Below are 26,942 nucleotides of genomic sequence, written 5' to 3'. Positions count from 1 at the left end.
AGAAAAACAACTGTGAACTTGAAGACAAAGCAATAGAAACTGTAAAATGAAACATGCAAAGAAAAAAAAGACTTAAAAAAAATGAACAGAGCATCAATGAGTTGTGAGACAACTTCAAGCAGCCTAATACACATGTAATTAGAGTTCCTGAAGGAGTGTGGGGGTGAGCAGAAAAAAATATTTGAAGAAATAATGCCACAAGTTTTCCAAAATTGATGAAAACCATAGACTCACGGGTGCAAAATGTTCAGTGAACTTAAGCACAAGAAACATGATGAAATTTAAGCTAAATCAAACTGTTTAACACCAATAATAAAGGGAAAATCACCAATAATAAAGAAAAAAACAAGTTACATACATAGAAACAAAGAGACAGTAGATTTCTAACCAAGGAGGGGTGAGGGGGAAAGGTGGGAAGCAAGCTAGAAGACAGTAGAGCAACATCTTTGAAGTATTCTGAAAGGGAAAATACAAAAACAACCTGTCAACCTAGAATTCTATACCTAGGAAAAATATCTTTCAAAAATGAAGATGAACTAAAATCTTTTTCAGACATAGAAAAGCTAAAAGAATTTGCCACCTGTACATCTGTACTATAAGAAACGTTAAAGGAAGTCCTACAGGCAGAAGGAAAATGACAACCAGAAACTTAAATCTACACAAAAGAATGAAGAACACTAGAAAAATGGTAAAACAAAACAAAAATAGATGCACAGACAGACTCACAAACAGATTCAAAAATAAAGTTATCATTTAGAATCAACTTCCAAAAAATTTAGCAGGTATTTTTATGGACTAACTTAATAGATTATAATTGTTTTCCAAAAATTGGTCTTCTTTATATCCAGCAACAATATGAGAGATTTATTAATTGAATGGGGGTAAGAATACTGTTTATCCAAAGTAGAAACGTGGGTATCTACACGGCTGTTAAAAAATTATCTGTGAGCAAGTAGCAGCCTGGACCCAAACACTATCCAATTCCCTTCAGTGCACCGCTTGGTCACCAAGGATAAAAGGCACGGATTCTTCCTAAAGGAAGAATAAGGCACTTAGGTTAATAAACTCTAGAACAGGAATGAGCAAATTTTTCCTTTAAAGGACAAGAGAGTAAACATTTTTGGTTTTGAGGGCCATTCAGTGTCTGTCACAACTACTCAATTCTGCCCTCACAGCACTAGAGCAGCCATACTCAATATGTAAACAAATGGGCATCGTTGTATGCCAGTAAAAATTTACTGACAGAAAACAGGAGGCAGACTAAATTTGGCCCACTGGTATAGCTTGCCGACCCCTGTTCCACATGTCTCTTTGGTGTGAAATCTCTCAAAGACAGAAACAGGAAGCTGAGGGTAGAGTTAATTCCTTCATAGCCTAAGCAGCGATCAGAACAAAGCTCCCTGGCTCAGACTTAGGGATAGATACGCTATTTCACTTTCTTAAGAGCAAAGTTTACAAATAACACCACACCATTAAAAACATGTTTAACTGCCCCCACTGTAGTCTGAAATTTTTATCACTAATATTGTTTTATTTTCTTTAAAATTTACCATTATAGGCCTTTGGAGCTTTTTGACACATCAAATGGCAATCCTCTTTGAAGTTATAATATCATGAATTACCATCATGACAGCTTTTGATTTATTATTGACTGTGAAATATAAACACAAAATGTAGAACTGATCCTGTTGTGACTGCTAGAAATACTATGAGCATTTAACAATTATTGGACTGAGCTAAGAAAATGTCAAGAAAATAAGTTCTTTGAAAATAAGTTGGAAACAAATACACAAAAAAGCAAAAGGTCACAAAACAGTATCTCTAAGAATAGTGAAATACGTAAAATAAGTTTTGGATTCTCTCCATGAAATATCGGAGTCATAATTTGGCATTAGGTGCTACCGGGAATAAAGACTCGTGAAAATTGTTGAGGACCACAAAGAACTTTTGTTTATGTGGGTTACAGCTACCTATATTCACCACATTAGAAATTAAAACAGGTTTATTTTTTCAAATATTTGTATGTATTTTTTTAAAGTAACAATAACATTGCTTTTGCACCATCAGTGTAAATGTTACCACAATAATAAATGCCAAATGACATCTTAGTATTATTGTGAAAATAATCTGACCTGGGGGACCTCCAGGAATCCACAGACCCCCACTTTGCTGAGTGGCAAGAAGGCAAAACGGACAGGCCAGAGAGGCCAGAGAGGCCAGAAGACCAGAGAGGCATTCTCTTTAGGGAGTACTTATGTCTTCATTAATTTTAAGGAAACTTACAAGAGCGAAGAAGAAAAGAGAATTATAATGCAGCCTTGATGAGAGAAAACACCTGCAGAGCTGAGGAAAGGAAACCAATATTTACATGTCTGACCACCTCCTGGGATCCATGGTCAGGATTCTAGAACACAGGCTTCCAGGCATCCACCCCTTTCCCTGTGAAGGCAGGCACCGAGCAAGACTGTCACCTTACATACCCCACTTTCACATCTTGCCTATACACCGATGGCTTACTAACTAAATATAGGGTTTGATATATTTTTTTTTTAAATGAGAGCGTGCATTAATTAATGTTTTTAAAATCAAAGAGGATGACTCTGGGATCTCATAATCCACACGATGCTGAGGCTGTTTCATTAGTGTCGCTAGCTTTAGACTCTTGATTATTCAGCATGAGTCATTTCACGACCTCGGTAAAAGAACGTGAGGGCACAAACACAAAACGTGTTTGTGGGGCCGTGCTGATGTACACTGGGCCCAAGCCACACCTCTACCCCGTGGCCCCCGTCTGAGCAACGGTTACATCGTGTCACACATCTGTGTGCTCCGAAGTGTGCAGACTCAAATACTCTTCCTTAAAAGAAGGGATTACATGGAATCTTAAATACCAAGTCCAAGCAGAAAATCCTCTCTTCTACCAATAAGCATCGAAGCATCTTAAAAGTGGATTTTTGTTTGAATTTGACTCTCCTGTTGGTCTCTACCTTGATTCAATTCAGCTTTTAATGAACGGCCAGTGAATTTCAGTGCAAAGGCAGTAGACAGGATGGGGAAAGTGAGAGTGGGAGAAAAGAAAGCCTGAGGTAGACCAACAATGGCTTCCCAGTGGCCTCTGACAAGCTCCTTCAATGCAGAAGTTCAATTGAACTGCACTCCATCTAATTTGGCCCGGGGCAGAGGCCTGACAGGGTAACTACTCCTTCCAGGGCTAAGAGATAGAGGCCTTTTAGAAATAAGCAATAATGGCCCATTTGACTATTCCCTTTTATTGATAAAAACAGCCTGCTGTGAAGCTCACAAACCTCCTGGAAGATAATTCTGGATCCAGCTGATTTAATTTGACTGATGCTTACACTTGGGTCTGAACTTGGGCTTCAAACAATGAGAGAGAGAGAGAGAGAGAGAGAGAGAGAGAGAGAGAGAGAGAGAACTGCATTTATGACCATTTTCTCTTTTGCTTGGAAAATACATTCTTTAGAACAAATTCAACAAAGCCATTCAGGCAACAACCACAAGCAGTCCATAACCAGGTTTATAGGACATTATAAAAAGGAGGGGAGAGAAAAAACCCACAGCCTCAAAACTGAAAAGAAACACACTGACATGGGGTGAGAATTCCTGCATGACGGGCTTACAAACAGCTGTCTGACCAAAGGCCCTTGTCTGCCATGATTTTTAACAAGGCCCTGTTTCCCATGGCAAGACTGGTAGAGCCCTAGTTGCTAGACCTAGGGAGGTCTGCTTCTTTCTTTTTTCTAAGAAGATGCTCTGAGGCAGTGATCTCATCTGACTAAATTAAGTCGTGACTTGCTGCTGTGCTAGGCTCCCAGCAGCCATTAGACACAGCACATTCCAACCAGCAGCAAGACAGAATTTAAAGACTAATTTCCCCACAGATAAACAGCAGTGACACATGCTCTATTTTATACCCTTCTCCTTCCAAACAGAAGGACAGGACGCACCGCCACCACCCTCCCTCCTCATTCCAACAGAGCAGCGAGATAAATGTGTCCTCCTCCTCCAATGTAAAAGGATTAGAGGAATGACAGGCCAATCCCCTGAGGGGGAAAGGCTTAAGACACTGCAGGAGGCACATAGTGTGGACTCACTTAAGTATGGATTAAATTACTGATGTCTCCTCTCTTTCTTTCAGAGCTTGGGTGTTCAAACTGGGGCGAAATATTAATATACAATACACTACTTATAATAGTTGGATTTTTAGGAGTCTCCTTTAGTAGCTAAGGAATGTTATCTGGAGATCTTGCTCCCCATCCACCCAATTCCAGAAAGCGTATAAGCCTTCTTTACATGAACACTTACATATATGTTCATTTCACACCTGCCTCCATTTTTTCCTTCCGTGGACTTATTTTTCTCTTGGCCCTCTCTTTCTTATTGTTTCCTGTTACACTGTTTCGTATCTTCCCCAAATACTTTTAATACATTTTGAAACAAGGCAGAGTATAAACAGATATCACGACTACTTTCTTCCAAACTAATATTGGGGGCATGTGGCATCAACAAGTGTTTAATAAGTGTTCTCACAGAGACAATGAAGATTCAGGCTGCAGTCGATATCTGAACGCGACTTAAGTCCTGGAAAATCTAGGGTGCACAAGCACCTTCTACACAGGAGTTACTATGTACCCCCAGGAAGTCCCTGTGTCCCAGACTGCTCCATAAGGACCCTGGCACTATCCGATCACGTTCCCAATTTGGTTCAAATAATGGGCTCCCCAAACCCAACACTGGGTGATAACTTCTCAGAATGAAACTAGTTTTAAATAAACAAATTTATGTTAAACTAGTGATATATCTATATCTGTAGCTGTCACTGTAGCTGTATCTGCTTTTAAATAGGGTGAATCATAAGCAACAAAGGAGCATGGCCATCTGTAGAAGTAACCCCACTCTAAGAGATGTTTAGAGGTGTTTGCTGATGGAGATAGGGACAGTATCCAAGATGAATCAGGATGAATAAGGTACCCACTTAGGTGCCTTATTTAAAAAAAAAAATCACTAAAGCCAATGAGCAGCATTGTGCCCTGCCCACGGGAAAGGGTACCCTGACCAGCTGGCATGAATGTACCCATCACTTGGCAGGTACAGTATGTTACTATTAGAAATGAAGGAGCTCGGTTGTCAACAGCCATTAAAACTTCTATGCCGAGTCCAGGGGCCCCAAGCAGCCTTCCAAGAGTAATGGGGTTTCTAAGTAGACCTCCCTGAAGGGGAAAAATGTGAAGATTAGCCACCCTGAGTATCCTGGTCAACTTGGTGGTTGTATTTCCCATGGTAAGTTGATAAGATGGCATTTTATAGATAAGATTCTTGTGAGTTTTGTTAGCCTGGATCAATCCCTGTGAGAAGGATCAACTGGGGGAAATGGGCCAAAAATATCGGATTTTTTTTTTCAGACTCCTAGAAAGAACTAAGGTCTAAATCCAATGACACCCCACCCCTACCCAAGGTCTACTTCCGAAGAACACTCTCCAGTTGAGTAAACTAGTCTCTCAGAAAGAGCAAGAAAGCCAGGTCCCTTTTAGAGACAGAATCTCTCATTCAGAAGAATCTTTTCCATCCAGATCATGTCAGATGCATACATAAGACATAAAGCAAAATCTACACCTTAAAAAAAAAAGAAGGTAAATGAGGTTAACCAAAACAAATATAGAAATATGGTAGAAAGGCTACTGTAAGGCTACTGTAAGATTATTTTTTTTTAATGATTATCGAAAACTAAAGCAGAAGACCCAGGTGAACAGACTTTGGCTGAAACTGAAATTCAAAATACAATGATTATTTTAAAAAGAGGGAAGATACATAAATAAAGGAGTAACTTTTCAAGATGCTAAGGAAAGCTCAGGTACTACCAACTGATTGAATTTTTTAATTCCAATGAAGAAGAAGCCTACGCAAGCCAATTTTCTGCCCATTCAACAGCTCTATGAATCTGTTTTTGCTCTCTTGAAATGTCTAAGAGCGAGCAAACACCCTGCGCGCCACACTCATCCGAGCTGAGGCCTTCAGCAAGCAGATGGGGCCCTACCCCAGGCTTACCGTGAGCGCCTGGATCTCTTCTTCTGCTTCCGCTGTCGTCTCTTCCAGCTCTGTCTTGGCCTGGCGAAGCTGGCTCTCCAGGGCTGCCCGGGCAGCCTGCAGGGCTGTCAGCTGGGACTCGCGCTCTTGCAGGGAGAGCTGCAGCTCGGTGAGCTGGCGCTTTAGTTCCAGTTTCTGCTCCTCATGCTCTAGACTGACCTGAGAGAGAGAGAGACAAATAGTTAAGCTCAGTTGACCTTAACTATAAAGAAACCCAGGATACGACCTGCTGTTCAACGTGCATCTTAAACTCGGTCATGGAATCAAATTCTCAGCGCTCAAGTGAAGGGGGGGGAAATACAATTAAATGGGTCTGACTTCCATGAGTCTCAAAAAACCACAGGAGCTAAGAAAATGTAAGAGAACGTATAAACAAACCATCCCTTACTTTTAAATATCCAAATGCTTGAGAAGGTTTCAAAAGAAAACCCCACAGCAACAATCTCCAGTGGAAATGGTAACACGTGCTCTTATTAGAAAAGCATTTAAAAATAAACAGATGTAAGTAACATCATATTAGTAATAGGGACAACTTCCTAATTAGAATACCAATGCAACAACTGAATTCTATTATAAATATTCTTGCTCTGATTTCTTCTCATTGGGTAACCTGCATTAATGTCACACTATGAACTAATCATTCTTCCTTCCATCTGCCCATCCATCCGTCTATCGACACAACACTTCATCCATTCATTTAAGAAAAATTTACTCAGCAACTTCTGTGTAAAAGGACTATGGAGATGAAAGACAGTCTTGCCTTCAAGCTGGGGAGGAAAATGAAAACCAACCATTACCATATACTGTGGTCAGGTGCAGGGGTCAGGACACGCAGGGATTAGTGGGAATACATCGGAGGGGCGGAGGAGACAACTCTGGATTTGTGTATTGAAGAACACAGGAGCCGGAGGAGCAGCTCAGAGGGGAAAGGAAATTCCAAGCAGGGGAAACCAGACATCCAAAGGTGTGGGGAGGAGGGAGACCGTGGCACATCTATTGATCTACCACAGACAGGAGGGTCCTAGAGACCACAGCCTGTGCCAGACACTGGGGAAGCCAAGCAAGTAAGAGGTACCCGCTGCCATCAGAGAGCTCACTATCTAACGGGCACTGCCAAGAGGGCCACAGGGAGACGAGCTAAACACGGAAGGCTGTGGGAACACAAAGGGGACATCCCATCCAGCTCCAGAGGGCAGGAGATGGCTCCCCAGAAAAGGTGACACCAAAGTCCCAAAGGCCACGGGGTGAAGAGAAGAAAAGCTTATAAAAGATTCAGCCTTGAAAACCAACAGGACTTAGTAGTTATTTCAAGGTGGGGCAGGAAACAAAGGACAGAGGGGAGTCAAAGGCGATGCCTGTGCTTCTGGGCAGGACAATGACACAAAATGAGGCCATTGGCCACGACAGGGAACGTGAGAGGAAGGGCCAGCCTGAGGAGAAAAAGAAGAGACTCAGTCTTGAAGCGTTGAACTGGAGCGACAAGGGAGACATCCAGGTGGAGATGTCTGCTGTCCACTGGGACGGTGGGGGAGAAACCGGAGAAAGGTCTGGGGGGTAAGTCAGTGGCAGCTGGAGCTGACACTGTGATCGCTCTCTGGTGAGGATGAGAACAGTGGCGACAACGAGAAAGTCACAACATGCCCGGCACGGTTTCAACTTCTTTCATCTTCGTGACAACCCAATGAGGGAGGTACTATTACCTGCGTTTTGCAGATAAGCAAAGTGCTGCATGGAGAGAGCAAGTTAGCCAAGCCAAGTCACATCGCTAACAAATGGCAGGGCTGGCTTCGAAACCCAGGAAGTCTGGCCCCACCACTGCCTGTTTGCCTTATTAAAAGGCCAGCAGTCAGAGCAGCCTACATCTCTACCAGCAGGCCTGAAAACTTCCCTGATGCCACTTGGCAAAACCATGACAGACAGGTGACAGCGAGTCGAGTGGAGGTAGGTGAGCAGGATGCTGTACAGTGACAGGAGGACAGGAGCCCTGCACCTTCAGGACTCCACACACTTTGCTAGAGAAGAGCTAAGACTGCACACACGGGGTGGGGGAAAGCCCAGGGCCCTTTAAGGTGAATCAAACCCGAGGCTGAGGCCTCTGTCCCCAATCTCGATAGAAGCAGGTGGGAAAGAGAAGATGGACTTCACCTTGTTATACTGAAAGCTAAGCTTCAGAACTCCCTGAGTTTATACAACCCTGAGCCTCTCACAAGCATTGTCAATCTCTCCCACCTTCCTTGGGGGGCTAGCTAGACTCATTTAAGAACAAAGCAACAGGATTTCCCTGGGGCGTTTTCATTGCCCAGATGAGCTACAGCTGCAGGCCAGGCGAGGCAAGAGAGCCATTTGTTGGAAAGGCAAGTCAGGACAGCCAGCCAACGTTCCCCAGCTCAGAGAAATCTGAGTTATTTACACTCACACGCTTAAGGCAGCCACTATGGGGAAATGTTGTTAAACTTACTGAAGAGTAAAAATATAGCCTGGATAATAAAAGTTAAACCACCACCTAAGGCTTTTGGACGACCTAGAACAACAATTCTTAAACTCCAAAAGTGTAAGAACTACCTGGGGCCCCTGTTAAAAATGCGAACCCCTATTCCCCATTCCATTCAAACAGGCTGAGGGAGGAAGAGGCCCAGGAATCTGCATTTCGACAGACACACCAGGTGGTGAGCTGGAGGCGTCCACACCCACGACACTACTGTCCTTTAGAGAACTGGCCTCATTGTAATGCTCCACTGCAAACTAAGACATACCTCAACATGAGTATCCCCATATTCAGTGCCCACATCTCTGCTTAATATTCATGGTCTTTTCCTTAACAGTGATATGATCACTGCTCTTTCAAGAATTCCATCACAAATATCAGAGCACAGTGTCTCCACTGCCAGCCCGGATGTCCCACTTCCAATGACCACTCTCCTGAATTCCGGTCCTGCCTCCACTGGTGACAGCTAACCCTACCCGCTAGGCTGTCAGTCCCAAGATCAGGGACTGGGTCTGTCTTGTTACCACTGTATATCGGGCTACTAACTGGCACCCAGCAGGCATTTAATAAATATGCAGCGAGGGAGTACATGCATGTAACTCCCAGCTTCAATCAACTTCAACCTGTTTACAACCAAATGTGTTGTAGTTTCCTCCCCCAAACCTGGCTGCCCTCCCCAGCTTCCTTATACCTCTGAAGAGAACCACCTTCCATCAAACAAACCTAACGTTTGGGTTTGTCTTTTAATCTCCCACTGTCATTATGAGACCTCTGGCACTGTCATTAAGCCACATTGTGTACCCAACACTGTGCTAAACTCTGGGCATGAACTTGGTCATGTGACCCTTGCTAAATTGGGATAAAGGAGGAATCACTCTGCCCCCATTGGAAGATGCACCAAATTACATAAGCCCCACGTGACCCTGTGAGGGAGATACATTTTCAAAGCCACTTTACAGGTGAGGAAACTAGACTCACAGAGAGAAGGTATCCTGCCCGAGGTTACAAAACTCTTAAAAAGTGGAGTTGGAACTCTAACCCAGGGCCCTGGGCCCAGTCTGTGCGTTTCTCTACCATGCACAACGCCTCTCAGGTAAGTACTGATTTGTGCCTGACACTTGGCTGGTTTGGGGGCCCTGAGTCCTCTAACAAATCCTCTCGGGACACCCCCCTCACTCTCACCTCCCTCAACCTTGTCTCCAGCTCCAGCAGACGATTCTTGTCGCTGTGGTCTTGGTGGCTGATTTTTTCCAGCTGCTCCTCCAGCTTTCGGTTCTGGGCCTCCAATTTCCCAGCTTGTGTCTCCAGGTAAAACTTCTGTTGCCTGAGTTCTGAAATCATCTCTTCCTGGGCCTTCCTGGTAGGGGTGGTGGGAGGAGCCAAGTAAAATCACCGTCTCATCAGAGGTGAGCATGTCCCCTCGGAAGGACAGACAGAAACAGAGCAAGAGATGTGTCTTAGTAAGTGGACCACCGTCATTCCCAGGTTAGATCTGTCCCGACCCGGCCTCATGGTCATTCCCAGGTTAGTTCTGTCCCGACCCGGCCTCATGGTCATTCCCAGGTTAGCTCTGTTCTGACCTGGCCTCACGAGTATGGTCCCAGCATGGGGACCTGGGGCTCATTTAGTCCTCATGGCTCAGATTCCCTCACCTATGGGATTAAGTATGGTCCAGGGCGATGCAAGAGAGAGACTAACATTTCACTCCTTTGGTAGACCTTTTTTTTTTTTTTTTTGAGTCTGTACAGGACAGTGAAGATGGCCTCCTTAGAGTACAGAGCAGCCTAATGACACATTAGGCGAGCCCTGGGGAAGAAAGGGCGATGAGGAGAAAGAATGCTATTCTTCCTACTTCTCTGTGGAGCATGCTGACCGCTCCACCAGACTGCTCAGAAGCACCAGAAACTGGAATGACTAAGACCGAAAAGCAGTCTACCAAGATGGTTTAAACTAAGATAAAAATGTTCTAGATCTCTGAAGAGAGATAGCTCAGGGGGAAAAAAATCCTGAAGATTGTACTTCTTTGGGGGAAAAGATTAAGATTCAATTGCCTCTGGAACACAGAGAGTCCTTGCTGAACCCCAAACTTCATCCCCCAGGGCCTAACTTAATAACAGCAAAATGATGGCCCAATTGGGCACACACAGGATCACCTCAGGCTAATCACGGGGAGGCAGTCTGGGGAACAAGGACCACAGCTTTCCAAAAGCAAACTATAAATAGCCTCATTAGAGAAAGCAAAATGCTCTAATCTGACGGCAATTTGAAACATGTAAGAAAACCCAGCTCAAAAGAGAAGACAATGGTAGAATGAGACCACCACTTAAGAGAGGGCAAAATTACATTAAGTATGGGGTTGGGGGAGGGGGGGGGGGGCGGCTGGGCCAAACTACAGAAGTGATTAAATCCGTTCCAGCTCCATCAGACAGAGGAATGGAGTTTATGCCCCAGGAGAGAAGGCCAACGTGGAATCATGCATCCAGTTGGAATCTGAATACTTACATGTTCCTCTGGGTGAAAAGACTGCTATTTGCTGCAAGTTTATTGGCTTCCGACAGTTCCACAATCCTCTGTTCCAGGGATCTGATCTTGGAATCCATGGCATTGATCATCTGAAACACAGGGGACCTCTGAAACCTCAGAGACGGTTGTCCCAGAATAAGAGACTTTTATCACGTGGGCTGGGGGAAAAGTCTCACCTGAAATGCAGGTAATCTGACCAGAGGTAACAAGGGACTCAATTAGCCTGTACCCTGAGGATCACAGATGTCACTGCTCAAAGGGATGGCACTCACTCGTTTTACCAAACAGAGATTACACATGACCACACTAGCTAAGTGGCTTGCATTAAAAACATGCAGGACTTATTCAGAAAACTGACATTCTGCAGGTAAACAGGCCTCGTTAGATCCCCGTGTCACCTGCATGTGACCTGAGCCTGCAGGAACCTCTAAGTTGAATCTGCAAGTTCATACTTCTCATCCCCCATGGGGTTGTCATTTTCTGAGTGATTCCTTCTCACCCAGCCACTACTGTCCTAGATTTTCTACATCAAAGTTTCCCCAACATAATGAATCATAAAAATCGGGGTGGGGGTGGGGAGGCGGTCATGATTAAAAATACAACTTCCCAGGACCCTCCTTTAGAGATTCTGATGTGGAAAGTCTCGGTGGGGTCTGAGATAATATGCAGATTAACAAGCACCGTGGGTGAATCGTATGCGCAGCAAGTTTCTGAAACATCTGCCTACATGGATTAGAAAGGAGAGAAAGGGGCAAATGAAAAGAAGACACAAGAGGGCGACCAAGGGCCACTGGGCATTTTGAAGGAGTTTTCTAGATGATGGCAGCTCAGCAATAAAAGAAGAGCCTGAAGGGCAACACTGGCCCCCCTTGAGCCTCTACCTCCACTGCTTCTAGGAAAGGTGCAGAGAGAGCTACTTGTTAGCAATACGCTCCGCAGGAGAAAACACAAAGAAAAGTCCATCAGCTGAAATGGACTCTTCTCAGGTGTGTGATCTCTGGTCTAGTTCACAAACCCTCCTTCCAAAACTGACTGCCACTCCCCATACCTACCGCCTTCTGCTCGCTGAGAATTTTGCCTTTCTCATGAGCCTCCTCTTCGTGTCTCTGCATCATATTCTCCAGAGTCTCTTTATTGGCCAGGTCCTTCTTTATCTGATTGTCCAACACCTATGGGAAACAGAAGAAGTTAGTTTGCTGAGTAGCAAAGCTGAGCACGGATGACACGGGTGCACTAGAGACTTCGGGGGGAAAAGAAGGGAAGGAGGCAAAAAAGCAGTGGAGAGGACAAGCCCTCCAAGCTCAGGGGAATTGGAGAAAAGAGAGGAAATGGAAAGCTGTTTCTCAGCCAGGATGAGATCAAGGAGCCAGGTATTACCATAAAACGGCAAGTACGCCATGAACTTGTACTAGTAAGAACTTATTTTACCATCAGGAGTCAAAAAGCCCCGAAAGGTCTATCCAAAATGGAGGTGGCCTCCAAAATGAGGGGGGGGGGGAAAGCTTTCTACAGACCTTACCATTTGCCAATATTACCTGGGGACAACTTTATCGTAGCCGAGTAGTTTTCAAAACACTGCTAGCTCTTAATGTGTACAAAATTAATCTAGGTATCTCTGGGCTGTGTACAGAGAGACAGAAAGCTGAAGACTGAGGAAGTCTGTGTGACCAAGGCTGATGTTCAGAAACAGCCACGGATGAGAGGATTTTGCCCGCCAATAACGTAGGTGGAGAGTCAACATAAAAGGGGAAAAAAAATGCCTCTTTCCTCTGATCCAGCTGCAAAAAAAGTCCCTGGAAAGAGAAACCTTTCCCAGAGGAAGAGAAATCATGTGTTCTCAGTGCTGAGAATACCACTGTAAGCACCTACTGTTCCCAAGAGGAAAAAATAAAACAGTAACGGTGTCACCATCCACAAGCTTGATCTAATGTTCTGCGAGGCTCACAGTCCTACCGGTTGCCAAAACAACAAGCGAAAAAGAACGGGAAAAAGGAAGACCACATCCTAACTTGTCCAAGCCTTTGACCACAACCCCATGTTTCTCATCTGAGAGAAGCCACTCTGCTTTTCTGGACGACACCAACTGCATCGGATACCGGGAAGAACGCTGAAAGAATTGGGGTTACTGATGGGATTGAAATCTGCCTTCCCCACAATGTCTATTGTGAAGGGACCTGCACATAACTCATGGGAACATCGTCCCTAAAAAGAGCCAGTCAGCAGGGAGGGGTTCTGCAGGGTAAAGAAAGGAAAGAACAAATTTCAAAGAGGGCTTTAAACTAGAACCGACTGATGGAAAAAAATAGAATGAGAGTTGGTAGAGAAGAACAAAAGGTGGAGGATAGGGTCACAGGAAGACGGGAGACGCTCACTAGGACAGGTGGCCCCTTCTCTCAGATGTCAGGGTGTGATTCTAAAATTACGAACAAAAAAAGGATTGAATCTAGGGTATGCTCATACTTATTACTAAAATGGCCTTACAGAGGCTGGGACAGGAAACACGAAGCAGAACAGGCTAAAAGAAATGCTTTCATCAAGATTCCAGGAGGAAAAGAGAAGAAAACAGATCTTTCCCTAACATTCCAGAGAGTCTATAAAACAAAGTTCTTTCCATCTAGACAGCAGCAGAGACCACGTCACGTCCACACAGGGTATGCTCTTTGTTTTACAAAGTGCTAAAGCGATGAAGCACATTTTCAGGGGGCCTCTTCTCAAAGTAAGACCCTCCTTTGGCAGTGATGCATCCCAATAAGAGGTAAGGACCAAGAAGGGCCAGAAGGAACAAGTCTCTGTCAAGAATGCATCTCAGCTTTGATAGGGTTCAAGTAGCAGAAGGACGAACAAGAGGTAGGGAAGGAAGCCAGGAATTTGTTTGAGAGCTGCCACTGCAGACACTTGTATCAATTTAAGACAGAACATGGCTTTTTGACACGAAAGTCAATATAATCACACAAATCACAGAATGAGTTTTGCAAAGGGCTACTTTCATCATGCGAAGCTGTCAATGGACTCCTGTATACGGTCTCATAATTTTCTGAAAGTTAGTTTATTCCAAAGATAAAAGTCTGGAAGCCAGTAAGAATTCAAACCGAAAGGGTTGGTATATACAATCTAAAATGCACTAAGGTAGGACGGGTCATGCCAAAACACTTTGAGGTCACTTCTGGGTTATTTTCCTTTTTTGTTGTTTGTTTTTTAATGAAAAATAATCAAAAGTAACACCGGGGGTAAAAAGAAAGAAGGTGCCGGGTGGTGAGGGTGATGATGCTGTGTCAGCATATACATGCTTGGTTCTCCAAAAAAGGAAGTCAACTCTTTGAGGATACCAATCAAACCAATACAAGCAACATCACAAAAATGAAACGCCTCCTTCACTGTCTGATTTGGAAGGGGAAGAAATAATATTTGAGATGTGATGACCAATGTCTGATTCTCAAGAACCTACGAATTGAGTGAGAGGCTTAGTCTGAAATCATAATGAAAATGTAATGTGATTTTAAAAGGAACTAGATAGACTGGCATCCATTCCTGACCACTGAGTTGATTAATAATAATCGAATTGAAATAATAATTTCAATAATTGAAATAATTGTTGTATTATTTATGTAGTGGGCTAAATGATTTAGGTCAGCTCTTCTACAGAGAATAACTTAAAATGCTAGATAAAATATAGAAAACATTTTCCCAAAAACATCTAAAAGAGACGAAGAAATTATGGACTAAAATCTAAGTGAAGGTAGAAACCCAGAAAGGTAAAAAGGCCATGAAGCTGTTGTTAACTTGAGGCATTTGCTGAATCAAATAAACTTGAGCTTCATTTTTAATAGCCTCCAAGGGTAAGAAGAAAGACAAAGCAAAGCCCAGGGCCACACCAGGGCCACACCAGGGTGGGCACACATTTTCATTCAAGATCTCAAAGAATTCCCATTAATAATTTTCCAAGGAAAATGAACAGCACACAAGACAGGCACCATGAAAAAGAACCAAGCAAAACAACGGAGCAAAAACAGACCTTCAAATACTTCAGATAAAAGACAAACTTAGAAATAAATGCAGGAAATAGAAAATCATTGTCTTAAATAATCTAGGAAACTTGGGAAAGAACAAAATAGAATGTGTAGAAACAAAAATACAATAACTAAAATTTAAAACTCAATTGGGAGGTTTAACAGCAGATTAGACAGGTAAGAATTAGTAAACTGGAAAATCAGTCAGAACCTGCCCGGAATATAGCACTGACAGATAAAGGAATGGAAAATAGGAAAAAAGGATAGATTGGAGGTGATCTAACACATGCCTAATCAAATTCTCAAAAATGAAGAAAAGGGAAAAGGGGAAGAGACAATATTTGAGATATAATGACCAATAATTTTCTGAAATTTATTTTTAAAAAAACACAATATGTTCAAAATCCAGTATATCTCAAGCAAGACAAATAAAAATAAATCTACATCTAGACACATCACCATAAAACTTCAGAAAATTAAAGACAAAGCAAAATTTTAAAAGGAGCCCAAGAAAAAAGACTGATTACTTTCAAAGAAAGCAAGTTAGATGACAGCTGACTTCTCCATAGCAATAATGAAAACCAAGAGTCAATGGAATGAGAACCGCCTACCTAGAATTCTATCCCCTGTCAAAACATCTTTCAAGGATGAGAATGAAATAAAGACATTTTCAGACAAACAAAACAGAGTGTTTCTTATCAGCAAAGAATGTCCTCAAGGATATGCTTTAAACAAAGATCCCAGGTCTGAGATACTTCAAGAAGGAAACTGAAAGCAAAGAATGTGGTGAATCTAAATCTAAATTATCGTGGACTAAATGACAGTGAGTCAAAAACATATTATCTTTTAAGGATGAAACTAAGATACATGATGACCAAATTTTTAAAAATATGTATTTTTTTGAGCCTCTGATAGCCAAAGCCTCCATATGGATGACACCCCCAAAACCTCCCACCATGGCCTGAGGGACAGCATTTACCCCAAACAGTCCTTGGTCTAGCAAGGAGTGGCCCAAAGTGCCCAGAAGAGAGAGAAGCTATGCGGTGCTAGAAGAGGAATGCCAGGGAAGATCAGAAAGTGTCTTTACTTTAATTTTTTCCTCGTAGTGCTGTTCTTTCTGTTTCAGGTGCACCTCTAGATGCTGGGCTGAGAGCTGCGCTTCCCGGTGCTTCTCCTCCAGCTCCTGGACACAAAAGAACAAATGGTCAGGTGTGCAAAGGGCAGGACATAGCCACGTATGTTAGACATTCACAGGAAACATGACTTTGGCACAGGTACCACAGTCAACGGGCATCTGTTCCTTCATCACTAGCCCTAAGGCTCGTGGGATGGAAACCACCACCGAGCCTTGGCCTTGAGTTTCCCAAGTCCAAGGAGTCACACATATATACACACAGCTGGTGTGCTGGGGTCAGAAACCTATCGGTGTGACAGGTCAGAGCAAGGCAGCTCTTCACCTCTGCACAGAGAAATACGAGTAACAAGGCAACATTTGAACGTTTAGTTCCACACAAAGCCCCTGACCACTCTCTTGAACCTCAGGCCATTTTCACTGCTATGACAGCCTTCCATGAGAAAAGTAATTGTCATTTCTTTTAAATGTAAAGCTAATTTAGTATGATGATAGACAAAATATCTTCTTTTTTCCCATTAACGAAAGGACTGCTCAAGAACCTTAGCTAAGAAGGAAAACTAATGTTACAATTCAAACACTTTACGTTTTGAATGATTATTTTAACTGTTATGTGGTATATGTGAATAGAGACATTCATGGGCTATAATGTTTATATGATACAAGGCTAATAGGGACAAAGCAGAACATAAAATACACGGATAACGATGTAAATATGTATGCGTACACATGAAAGATGGGAAGAGAATTTGGAGTAATATAAATAGCTCAAATTTAATGTTCTCTTTATTCTTTTATTAAGTATTCTGATTTTATAATTCATTTGAATTATAATTCATTTGAAAATTATACCAATTCATTTGCCAATGTATTATAAGCTGATCTATAAAAGGCAGCGTTCAATTCACGGAAACATTCTCTAAATGCAGATTACCACATCTGCATCTACATTAATTCTTATGAATCTGGACCCATTAGTTAATTACTAATATCAAAAGACATTACTCCAAGTTTTCATCTCTTCACAGTATTGTGAAAGTTTTCTTTGAAGTGGAAGTAATTATGAGAATTTTGAAGAATGAGGAAATTATACAGGCTATGTCCATAAAATGGGAAGAAAATACTTTCAAATTCACATGCACATAAAATGTTACTGATGAAAGTTTCGAAATTCTAACGTCTGTAAGCATTGCCTTTGCTTTGGGGGCCAGTAGAGTGTTCGATTTTAAGACCAGGTGCACACGCTCTGTTGCAATCTAACAGATGTGATCTTGAAAAGTTGAACGTAAACAGGATTTTAATTCATAAAACCATACTTAAAAAGAGCTTTATGTGTACTAATGGATCTCCTGTGATGACTTCTTTTATGAAAGCAAAAGACTTTACTATAATGAGAACCCCAATGATCTGTTTTGAAAGTTCTTACCAGAATAGCAGATATGTTAAAGCGAATGACATTTTGGGATGTTTCGAAGCATCATCATTACATAACGGTGTGAAGGACCACCCTTTGCCCATGTCCTAGATACTCTGCAGCCTACGCACTGTTCTTGAGCAAAAGGCACCTTCCAATAAACGAAGGAACAACTACAAAGGTACTCGGGCAGGTGGCAAGATACATTAGGACAAAGAAATCTGCTTACTTTTCCTTTTTGTTAGAAATCACTTGATAACCATCTTTTCTTAGTTTCAGTCCTCATTAAATAGCATGGGAATGGAAATCAGAATTGAAAAACAGGTTGAAAACTCAGATACCTGAGACTGACAGTGCTGAGACCAAATACCTGGTCTATCGGCCTACGTATGAATGGGGGGTTTACAACATACAATCAAAGAATGCAGAATTCTATATGCCTACATTTTAATTACAAGTGAACCTCTGGAAAAGCAGATATTCTAAGATCTGACTTCTTGGTGGTTTGGCATTTTTTGTTGTTGTTGTCATTTTTTTGAACATTAACTTTTCTACATGTATTGGATGAAACTCTTCAGTCCTGTTACACAAGCACTGTTTTTCACGGCCGTATTTCCAGCTCCTATGACAGTCTCTGGCGTATAGTAGAAGCTCATTAAATATTTGTTGAATGAATGAATGAACACATCACCAGTAAACAGAGAAACACTTTGCAACCACAAGAGACTGAACCACTTTGTTTGCACCAAGGGACAGCGGTGGTATCTCGGTGGGATCCTATTTCACTCACGATAAAATTCACACACTTGACAACTACCAAGAGAAACTCTGATGACGGAACAAGAGAACAACAAGGGTAGACTAACAGTCACACTTGCCTTTGTACATACATGTATATACGAAGACTGTGTGTCAAAGCAAAACAATCTAACCAATTTCTCTTTCACCTGATTGCTCAAGAGCATCCACAGTCTCATGGAAATATACAAACACAGAAATGTGAAGTTTTGAAGGACTGTGTGTTTATGGGTGTGTGTGTGCGTGTGTGCACTAAGTAAAGGCCCGTAAGTTGGCCATTCTTGAGTTCATACAGTTGCTGGTGACTCATTTCCCAGAACTGACGCAGAGAGAGAGAGAGAAAGAGATGAAGGGACCTGCTCACCACCTCGCCTTCTTATGGTGGGGAGGAACAGCCGACTACTCCAGAGTCTCTCCTGGGGCGGGGGAGGAGGGAGCTAGGAACAGATTCCGAGTCATCACTAAGTGGCATCAAATTTCTGGCTTTGGGACTGACTTTGAGGAGAGTCCTTCACATGTTCACCTGCCTTCCACCCTGGCAGGGGAAAAACTGTAACACAGCAGCAAACACTGCCCAAGCCTTCCTTGATTACGTTACTTTGGTCCTTGAAGCCAAAAACAGAACCACGACAGTTACAAACCTAAAAAAAGAAGACCTGCTACCTCTAAGGAAATTGAAAAAAACAATAATAACCAGCTGTAGCAAAGAGAGTGAGTGGGTGAACATGGATCTGTGACAAATACTACTCTGAGAAAAACAATTCTGCATGACTAATTTCTTTCTTCTCCAAAAGCAAGAATCTGGGTTTTGGTCTTAAAGATCAAAACCCCAACTGCTTTTTAAATTGGCATCGCAAAGTTAATGGCCATACAAAATTCTGCTGATAGAAGAGTACGTAAACACTCCTGTAAAAATCTATTGGAAATGACACAGTATGCACATTCATATTTTAAAATGTCAGGCAGTAGCAAACAGAGCCAAAAATAATATTTGTGGATCTATTACCAGTGCTGAAATGTCCAACATTTGGTTACTCACACTATTCTCTGATGTGGCGTACGCTGAAACCACTTCTCTTAGTTCACCTACTCGGTGGTACCTCCCCTCTGACGGTGTTTAATGCTTCTTTTTACCCCCTTCCCTCTGCAACCTCTAACCTGTTATCTTTTAACTTTTCAACTTCCGTTCCTGCTCACCAGAATTTTATCAGCCATCTGCTGGATCTGTTGGGATTTTGTCTGGATGTCATCCTTCAGTCTGTTTTCTCTACGCTCCATGGTCTCTAGCCTCTTTACCTTGTTCTCCAGAGAATGGCGGCGTTCCTGTAGATCGTGAATCAATCAGAGAGTTTTAATGGAGTAACCGCTACAGGCATAACGCCTGCACCAAGGGAGAGAGCCCTCAAGAAGCATACACTCGAAGCGGGAAGAGAAGTCTCAGGCACCCGCAGCAACAGCGAAGAAAATAAGACTCTAAAATTCAAGTACTCGGTTGTGTAGGTTACAAGAGTGCATTCATTCATTCAAATATTTACCAAGCACCTACTATCTGCAAAAGTACCACACTGGGCATCATGTAAAGTACAGAGAGGAAGCTGACATAATTCCTGCGCTTGGAAAAGATAAGACAAACACAGATAAACAATATAGGTTAAGAGAGGGAAGAGCCATAAAGCAAACAGATACAGACGGCTGTGGGAGGGCCTCGGCAGGAAAGAGGACTTTTCACCCAACAGGTGAGGGGAAGCCATAGAGACATGAGCTTTGGAGAAGGCCGGGATATGGGGAGGGCAGAAGAGGAGAGGGGACGGCCTTTCAGACAAAGGCAGGCACGTTGGCAGAAACATGAAGGTGGTCGAGAGCCAGTTTAGGCCCCAGCTGAAGCCTAGACTGGCTACAGCTTAAGATGAGTGACAGGGAGAAACAGGAGAAAAGGTGAAAGGGGAGCATTTGTGGGTCAAATAGTTGCGAGTTTCATGTACCAGGCTCAGGGGTGCGCCTAAGACATATGGAGGCCCTGAAAGGTTTGGGATGGGGTAGGGGTTACTGATGAGCCTTCTGTCTGAGGTCCACGAGTCTTACGTCGCATGAGCTAGCTGGGAGCAAGGAGAGACCGGAAGCAGAAGGGCAAACAATCACTCTATTTGCTCAGCTAAGAGAAAGAGGGCCTGGTCTATAAGGCGGCCTCCAGACATGGCCCGCAGGGGTGAGCAGGGCAGACGTGTGGCTGAGCGCCGCACTGCATGGCAGGCTCCAAGGAGAAGGAGATGACGCCCAGGTTCCAAGCCGGGGGTGGAGAGATGAATGATGGTGACCCTGAGGAGGCAACTGGGCTCGTGGGGCAAGATCCCAAGCTCCTTCCAGGTTTGAGGCACTATTCAGACACCCAGTTGAGATATCAGGGGAGCAGTGGGAAATACTGCCTAGCACAGGGGTGAGGATGGCCCCAAAGAGACGTGTGCAAACCGGTTCATGCCAGCACTGTGATAGGGAAAAGCGGAAGGCCCAGTCACAGGGGGAGAGTTAAATCAACTACGGCATGTCCGTTTTGGAGACCAATCCAAGGCACTAGGGGAGGTGGAGGGAAGAAAAAGGGAAGCGTCACTTTTTATTCTATATTCTTCAGTACTGTTTCACTTTTTGACAAATGAGAAGGCACTCGTGTATTTCCTGTATAATTATATAAACGATTTCAACAACAACAACAACAACAACAAAGAATCTGAGGGAGAGAAGAGGCCCAAAAATATAGATCTGGGAAGCCATTGACACACAGGTCATAGCTGAAGCCTTGAAAATTAGTACATTATTAACACTGTGGGGAAGGCAAGGAAAAACAAGGGTACAGAGGGAAGAAAAGGAAAAACTCAGGGATGGCATTACAGTTTGTCTGTATAAACATAAACCCTCCCAGACTAGTGGGCAAATCAGAGGAAAACAAACAGAAAGGGAAAGCTTTGATCAAAACATCTTTCTACTTGAAGCCGCTGTGACAAACCTTTCTTCCCCTTTGGGGAAAACATTTCCAAGCCTCTCAAGCTTCAAAGATAATTTGCAGAAGGGAAAAGCAGTTTGGTCAAACATAGACATGGTTGTGTATTTCCTCTCTCTTGGCACAGCCAAAGGCCAGTCACAGTCGCTCACCCGTGGCCATGCTGGGACCAAGGTCAGGCCACCGCTGGCTGGAGGTCTCCTACTCACCTCAGCCTCAACGAGCTTCTTTTTTATGCCTTCGGAAGAATCCTCGCGGTTCTGCAGCTTCTCCAGCTCACGTTCAGCTCGCTCCTTTGCCTGGCGTATATTCTGCAGCAGCTCAGTGGCCTCTGTGCTGGCTTTTACAGCCTACCAGGAAAGAAGGGACAGGGCATGGATGGCCAATTTATTCAATCTTCTAAATGGAAAAGATCAGGGAACACTGAGCATACACAGTATATCCATTTTTCAAAACATATAAACATTCATTTTATGCTGTGTTTCATCTATTCTAAGGTGTACTTATAAATGTATTTTTTAACACCGCTGAATTTGGAATGCATCCTACAATTAAAATTGACAGTGTTTTCCTCTTCTTGGGGTACAGATGATGATGTGTCTGACAATCATCAGCATCTTAGATTTAATGCAACATTATAAATGCAAACACAAAAGTCTAGAAGGATTTATCTACCCAGGTATTAATGTATTTACCTCGGAGCATTAATTTTCTCCTTACTTAATTATCTCACTTGCTAATTTTCCTATGGGAAATTTGTACTACATTTATAAGAAAACAAGACAAAAACTATAATTTAAACTTTTTTTTCCAAATACCTTTACAAAGGGCACAACAACCACAGTTTCATGGTAATTTGCAAATGTGTTTAAAAAAAACAACAACAGCTAGACCTTTTGAAATTAATGTTTATTTGGGTCTTAACTATACTGCAGCTCTTATAGCAACATAATAAAGATCTGCGTTTAAGAGACTGACAACCTCATACTTGCTTGCTTTAAATTAAGATTTTTAAAAAGTAGAAGCTTAAAATTTTAAAGTGGAAACTGCAAGAAAACTCCAATTGCAAGACCAGCACTGTCCAATATGGGAGCCAACAGCCACAGGTGGCTCTTGAGCACTTGAACGTGGCTGATGTGACTAGGAAATAAGTTTTTAATTATATTTAATTCATTTAAAAACTGAAATAGTGTAAATGTTTTAATATGGATACATGCTACCAGGATATTTTGGAGATATTGGATTAAATAAACTATATCATTCAAATGATACCACTTCTTTCTTTTCTGCTTTTTCTAAATGTGCCTGCTAGAAAAATTTTAATTACATCTGTGGCTGACATTTGTGGCTTACATCACACTTCTGTGGAAGAGCACAGTGCTAGATGAAAACTTCACAAGCTTCTAGCTGAAAGAGGGCAATAGAGGCTTTCATGAGTGAGCTCAATAGATAAGAGGGCTAAGGCAATACATATAGATTCAACACAATTCCTATCAAACTACCAATGACATTTTTCTCAGAAATAGAACATATAATCCTAAAATTATAAACCAATTGGAACCATAAAGGACCCCAAATAGCCAGGACAATCTTGAGAAATAAGAACAAAGTGGGAGGTATCACACTATCCAACATCAAATCATACTACAAGGCTATAGTAATCAAAACAGTATGGTACTGGCATAAAAACAGACACATAGATCAATGGAACAGAATAGAGAGTCCAGAAATTAATCCATTCTTATATGGTCATTTAATCTATGACAATGGAAGCAAGAATTTACATTGGGGTAAAGACAGTCTATTTAATAAGTGGTGCTGGGAAAACTGGACTGACACATGCAAAAAAATGAAACTGGACTACCTCCTTACGCCGTATACGAGAACAAATTCAAAATGGATTAAAGACTTAAATGTAAGACCCGAAACCATAAAACTCCTAGAAGAAAATATAGGGAGTAAATTCACAGACATTACCCTGAGTAATATTTTTACTGATATATAGCCTCGGGCAAGGGAAATAAAAGGAAAAATAAAGATGGGATTACATCAAACTTAAAAGTTTTTTCACAGCAAAGGAAACCATCAATAAAACAAAAAGGCCAAAATGGGAGAAGATATTTGTCAATGATACATCTGATAAGTCAGTTGGAAAAAGACAAATACCATATGATCTCACTTATATGTAGAATCCAAAGAACTGAATAAATGAGCAAAGTAAACAAATAGTCTCCGAGATACAGAGAAAAAACTGATGGTTGCTAGAAGGGAGGGGGTGGACATGAGGGAAAAGGGGAAGAGATTAGACAGCATAAATTGGTAACTACAACATTGCCACGGGGATATGAAAGACAGTTTGGGGAATATAATCAGTAATGTAAAGATTTTGTAGGGTGTCAGAAGGGCACATGTCTTATTAGGGAGACCACTTCATGGCGGTGTAGATGCTTGACCACTGCACTGTACACCTGAAGCTGAAGCTGAATAATGTCGTATCTCAACTATGATTTAATAAATATATAGTCATGGGATATGGAGTACAGCATAGGGAATAGAGTCAATGGAATTGTAATAGATATATACGATGTCAGAGGAGCAATAGATTGAGGAAGGGGGCGTTACCACTTTGTGAGGCGTGAAATGTCTAACTATTGCATTGTTTTGTACAACTGAAACTAATTTTAAAAAAAAGAATAGGTAAGAGAGGGAGAAATGAATGGATAAAGAAAATGTGGTACAGACAGGCGATGGAATATTATGCAGCCTTGAACAAGGAGATCCTGTCACATGCTACAACATGGATGAAATTCAAGGACATTATGCTATGGGAAATAAGCCAGTCACAAAAGGTCAAATACTGTATGATTCTACTCATGTGAAGTTTCTAAAGCAGTCAAAACCATTGAAACAGAAGACAGGCAGTTACCAAGGGCTTGGGGGAGGAAAAGGGGAATTAGTGTTTAGTGGGCATAGAGATTGTTTTGCAAGATGAAAAAGTTCTAGCGATCCATTGCACCGCAACGTGACTACACTTAACACTACTTAACTGTACTCTTAAAATGGTTCCGATGATAAATTTAATGTTATGTGTCTTTTACCACAATTTTAAAAAAGGGGGGGCTCTATTTAACTGAGCCAGTAAATACATTCACAAACATTCACAAGGCATGTTTGAGAACCACATTTATTCCGGCCCTGAATTAGCGTTTCCTGCGTTCAACTAGCACAAACCTTGCAGGAGGCCGTAAACTAAACTCACCCCCTTCCCCAACTACAAGACGACGCCTCGGTTCTTCCCACCTTCCAGCGCACAGCAATGCTGCCCACAGAGTTCCTGATTGAAAGCAGTCTGCGTCGAGAACAACACACACATCCCTTACAAATGTGCAAAATCGGGAGACTGGCCCCATGAAGGGAGAGAAGCCAGTTTCTTGGCTTCTGTCACAGTATAATTACAACTTTTACTTGCGAGTCTCACACAGCATGGTTTTTAAAAATAAACACTGCTGACACGTCTCAAAATGAAAAAGTATACTCAAAACTCTCATATTTTCAGGTAACAGCTCACTCCCCCTTAATTTTCCTCAGTGCTGGGTGACTAATTCTGTTTCATCTTTCATGCTCCAGGACACCAAGTAAAGGATTTGAAAATGGGAGGTAAGCTCCCCAAAAGTCACCTCGGGCTTACCTTTTCCAGCTTCTCTTGGAGCTCCTGAATTTTGAGCTGCTGCTCAGCATTAATCTATAATTAAAATCCCAGGAAACAAAGCAAAAGGCAAATCGGTATTAAGATCTTGCTACATTTATTGCAGTCCTATTTTCTTGAGGTTTCTGTGGGGTCTTTTTGGTTTGTTTTCCAGTACCTACTAATGGAGAGGAAAAACAGTGGCCTATCAGAAGAGACTTTGAGTGTCCCATTGCAAATGTCCCATTGCTGTCTCCACACTGACTATTTCTCTAGAGCCAGCAACATACACATGGCAAAAACAGAACCAAACTCGCCCAGGGCCTTAAAACAAGGAGAATTTTCCCACGTATTTTACTAAGAGTCTGGGTTTATTTGTTACTGTGAGCAGGCATGACCAAAAAATGAGGTGTCTTCTAGCTCTTTCAGAACTACAGCCAAAGTTACAAGGGGTCACCCAGAGGTTGACCATCAGAATAAACCTGGGAGAACGTTCTCTGTTCATGGCCAGCATATTCTTACCAATGACTGGCCACCGATAGTAACATTGAAAAGATTATCTACCCAAAACAGCAAGACTGAAACGGAACGTACCTTCTCCAGCTTGGAATATTCTCCCACTTCAGGCTTCCCTTGATCCTTGGCCTGTAATGAAGAAGACACAACATGATGGGCAGTCTCAAGAACATAAAAGTCTTAGAGATAACACTACCTGCTGTAGTTCCTTGGTCTCTGGAGCCAAAATAACAATGACGATGCTCATGATGTGAATAAATAAGTTATCTTCTCTAAATAAAGACCAGGAGCTTTCTCCAGGGAACCCCATTACTCCCCAAACGTACACTCATTCAGCTAGTATTTCCCTCTATTCTTGCTAAGATCATCCACGATTCTACCCCCAAAACACCCTCCTGGCGGGTGGCCGGCTACCTTCATCAGTTTATGCTGACACTCTGTGGCTTTCCGCTTGAACTCTTCGGCGGCGAGCCGAGACTCTCTGAGCTCGGATTCGTAGAGATCACTCCGCCTTCTTGCTGAAACCAGGTCTTCTTCCAATTGATTCATCATCAACCTCATTTCTTCCACTTGAGCCTGGTACTCCTAAAGAGCGGGCAATGGAAGGAAGGGGAGCTTTAGAGCCTCTGCAAGACGGGCAGGGGAGGTGGAAGAACTTGGACCACAGAGGGAAGACCAATACGGGAGAGAGAGAGATCGGCTGAGCACAGACCTACAGAGGTGAGTAGACAGATGGGCAAAAGGGATAGGGGTGGGGAAAAAGGGTATTAAATCTTTCAACTGTTTTAATGTGGGACATGTATCACTAGTAACACCACTTGGAACACGTGCCTATAATAAGATGCTTTGAGCAAATAATACCACAAATGAGCACAGAACTTTTAGGCATTAACACAGAAAAGCTGGAAGGGATGTTCTTTAAACAACCAGGATAAACTGCTTACGTGCAGCTTTCCTCCAAGGGTAATCGTTTGTATAGATTTGTCCTTTAGAAGTCATGTGCTCCTAACATAATTAGATATGGTACTAGTTTAAAAATTAACCTTTCAGACGGCACAAGGGGGTAATTGGAAAGCTCAGTGGAAAGAATCTTGGAAGGTGAAACTCATCATGTCAGTTTCTCGCCATTAATTTCTCTGGCCCCAAAACTGAATGATGAACTTAACATTGCTCTTGAAATGCAAGTCACCCTGAAACTTGGAAAAGTCACAAAACTCTGGCTCTGGTCAAAATAACTTGTGAAAAAAATTACAAAGAAAAAATTATCTTGTTCCCTCAAGCAAACCTT

General features: G+C 42.4%; 1 protein-coding gene across 18 annotated transcripts in view; it reads right to left on the bottom strand.

Moving 5' to 3' along the window:
- CIT (citron rho-interacting serine/threonine kinase) overlaps positions 1-26,942 on the bottom strand; it is a 154,027-nt gene that overhangs the window by 45,021 nt on the left and 82,064 nt on the right. For 13 of the 18 annotated variants that reach the window (XM_019753968.3, XM_074321905.2, XM_074321908.2 and 10 more), the window contains 10 exons: positions 26,069-26,239; positions 25,733-25,783; positions 25,142-25,195; positions 21,663-21,803; positions 19,659-19,784; positions 16,205-16,300; positions 12,163-12,279; positions 11,090-11,199; positions 9,770-9,944; positions 6,064-6,261 (listed from right to left, as the gene is read on the bottom strand). In XM_019753968.3, coding sequence (XP_019609527.2) covers positions 6,064-6,261; positions 9,770-9,944; positions 11,090-11,199; positions 12,163-12,279; positions 16,205-16,300; positions 19,659-19,784; positions 21,663-21,803; positions 25,142-25,195; positions 25,733-25,783; positions 26,069-26,239 — 1,239 coding nt within the window. The remainder of the gene's footprint in view (positions 1-6,063; positions 6,262-9,769; positions 9,945-11,089; positions 11,200-12,162; positions 12,280-16,204; positions 16,301-19,658; positions 19,785-21,662; positions 21,804-25,141; positions 25,196-25,732; positions 25,784-26,068; positions 26,240-26,942) is intronic. The other 5 variants (XM_074321913.2, XM_074321914.2, XM_088800978.1 and 2 more) reach the window with 1 other exon arrangement.

The sequence above is a fragment of the Rhinolophus sinicus genome, chromosome 9 (genome assembly GCF_057876585.1).
Source record: "Rhinolophus sinicus isolate RSI-liver-muscle chromosome 9, RSI-T2T, whole genome shotgun sequence".
Classification (NCBI taxonomy): domain Eukaryota; kingdom Metazoa; phylum Chordata; class Mammalia; order Chiroptera; family Rhinolophidae; genus Rhinolophus; species Rhinolophus sinicus.
This window is presented reverse-complemented; position numbering and strand designations above follow the sequence as displayed.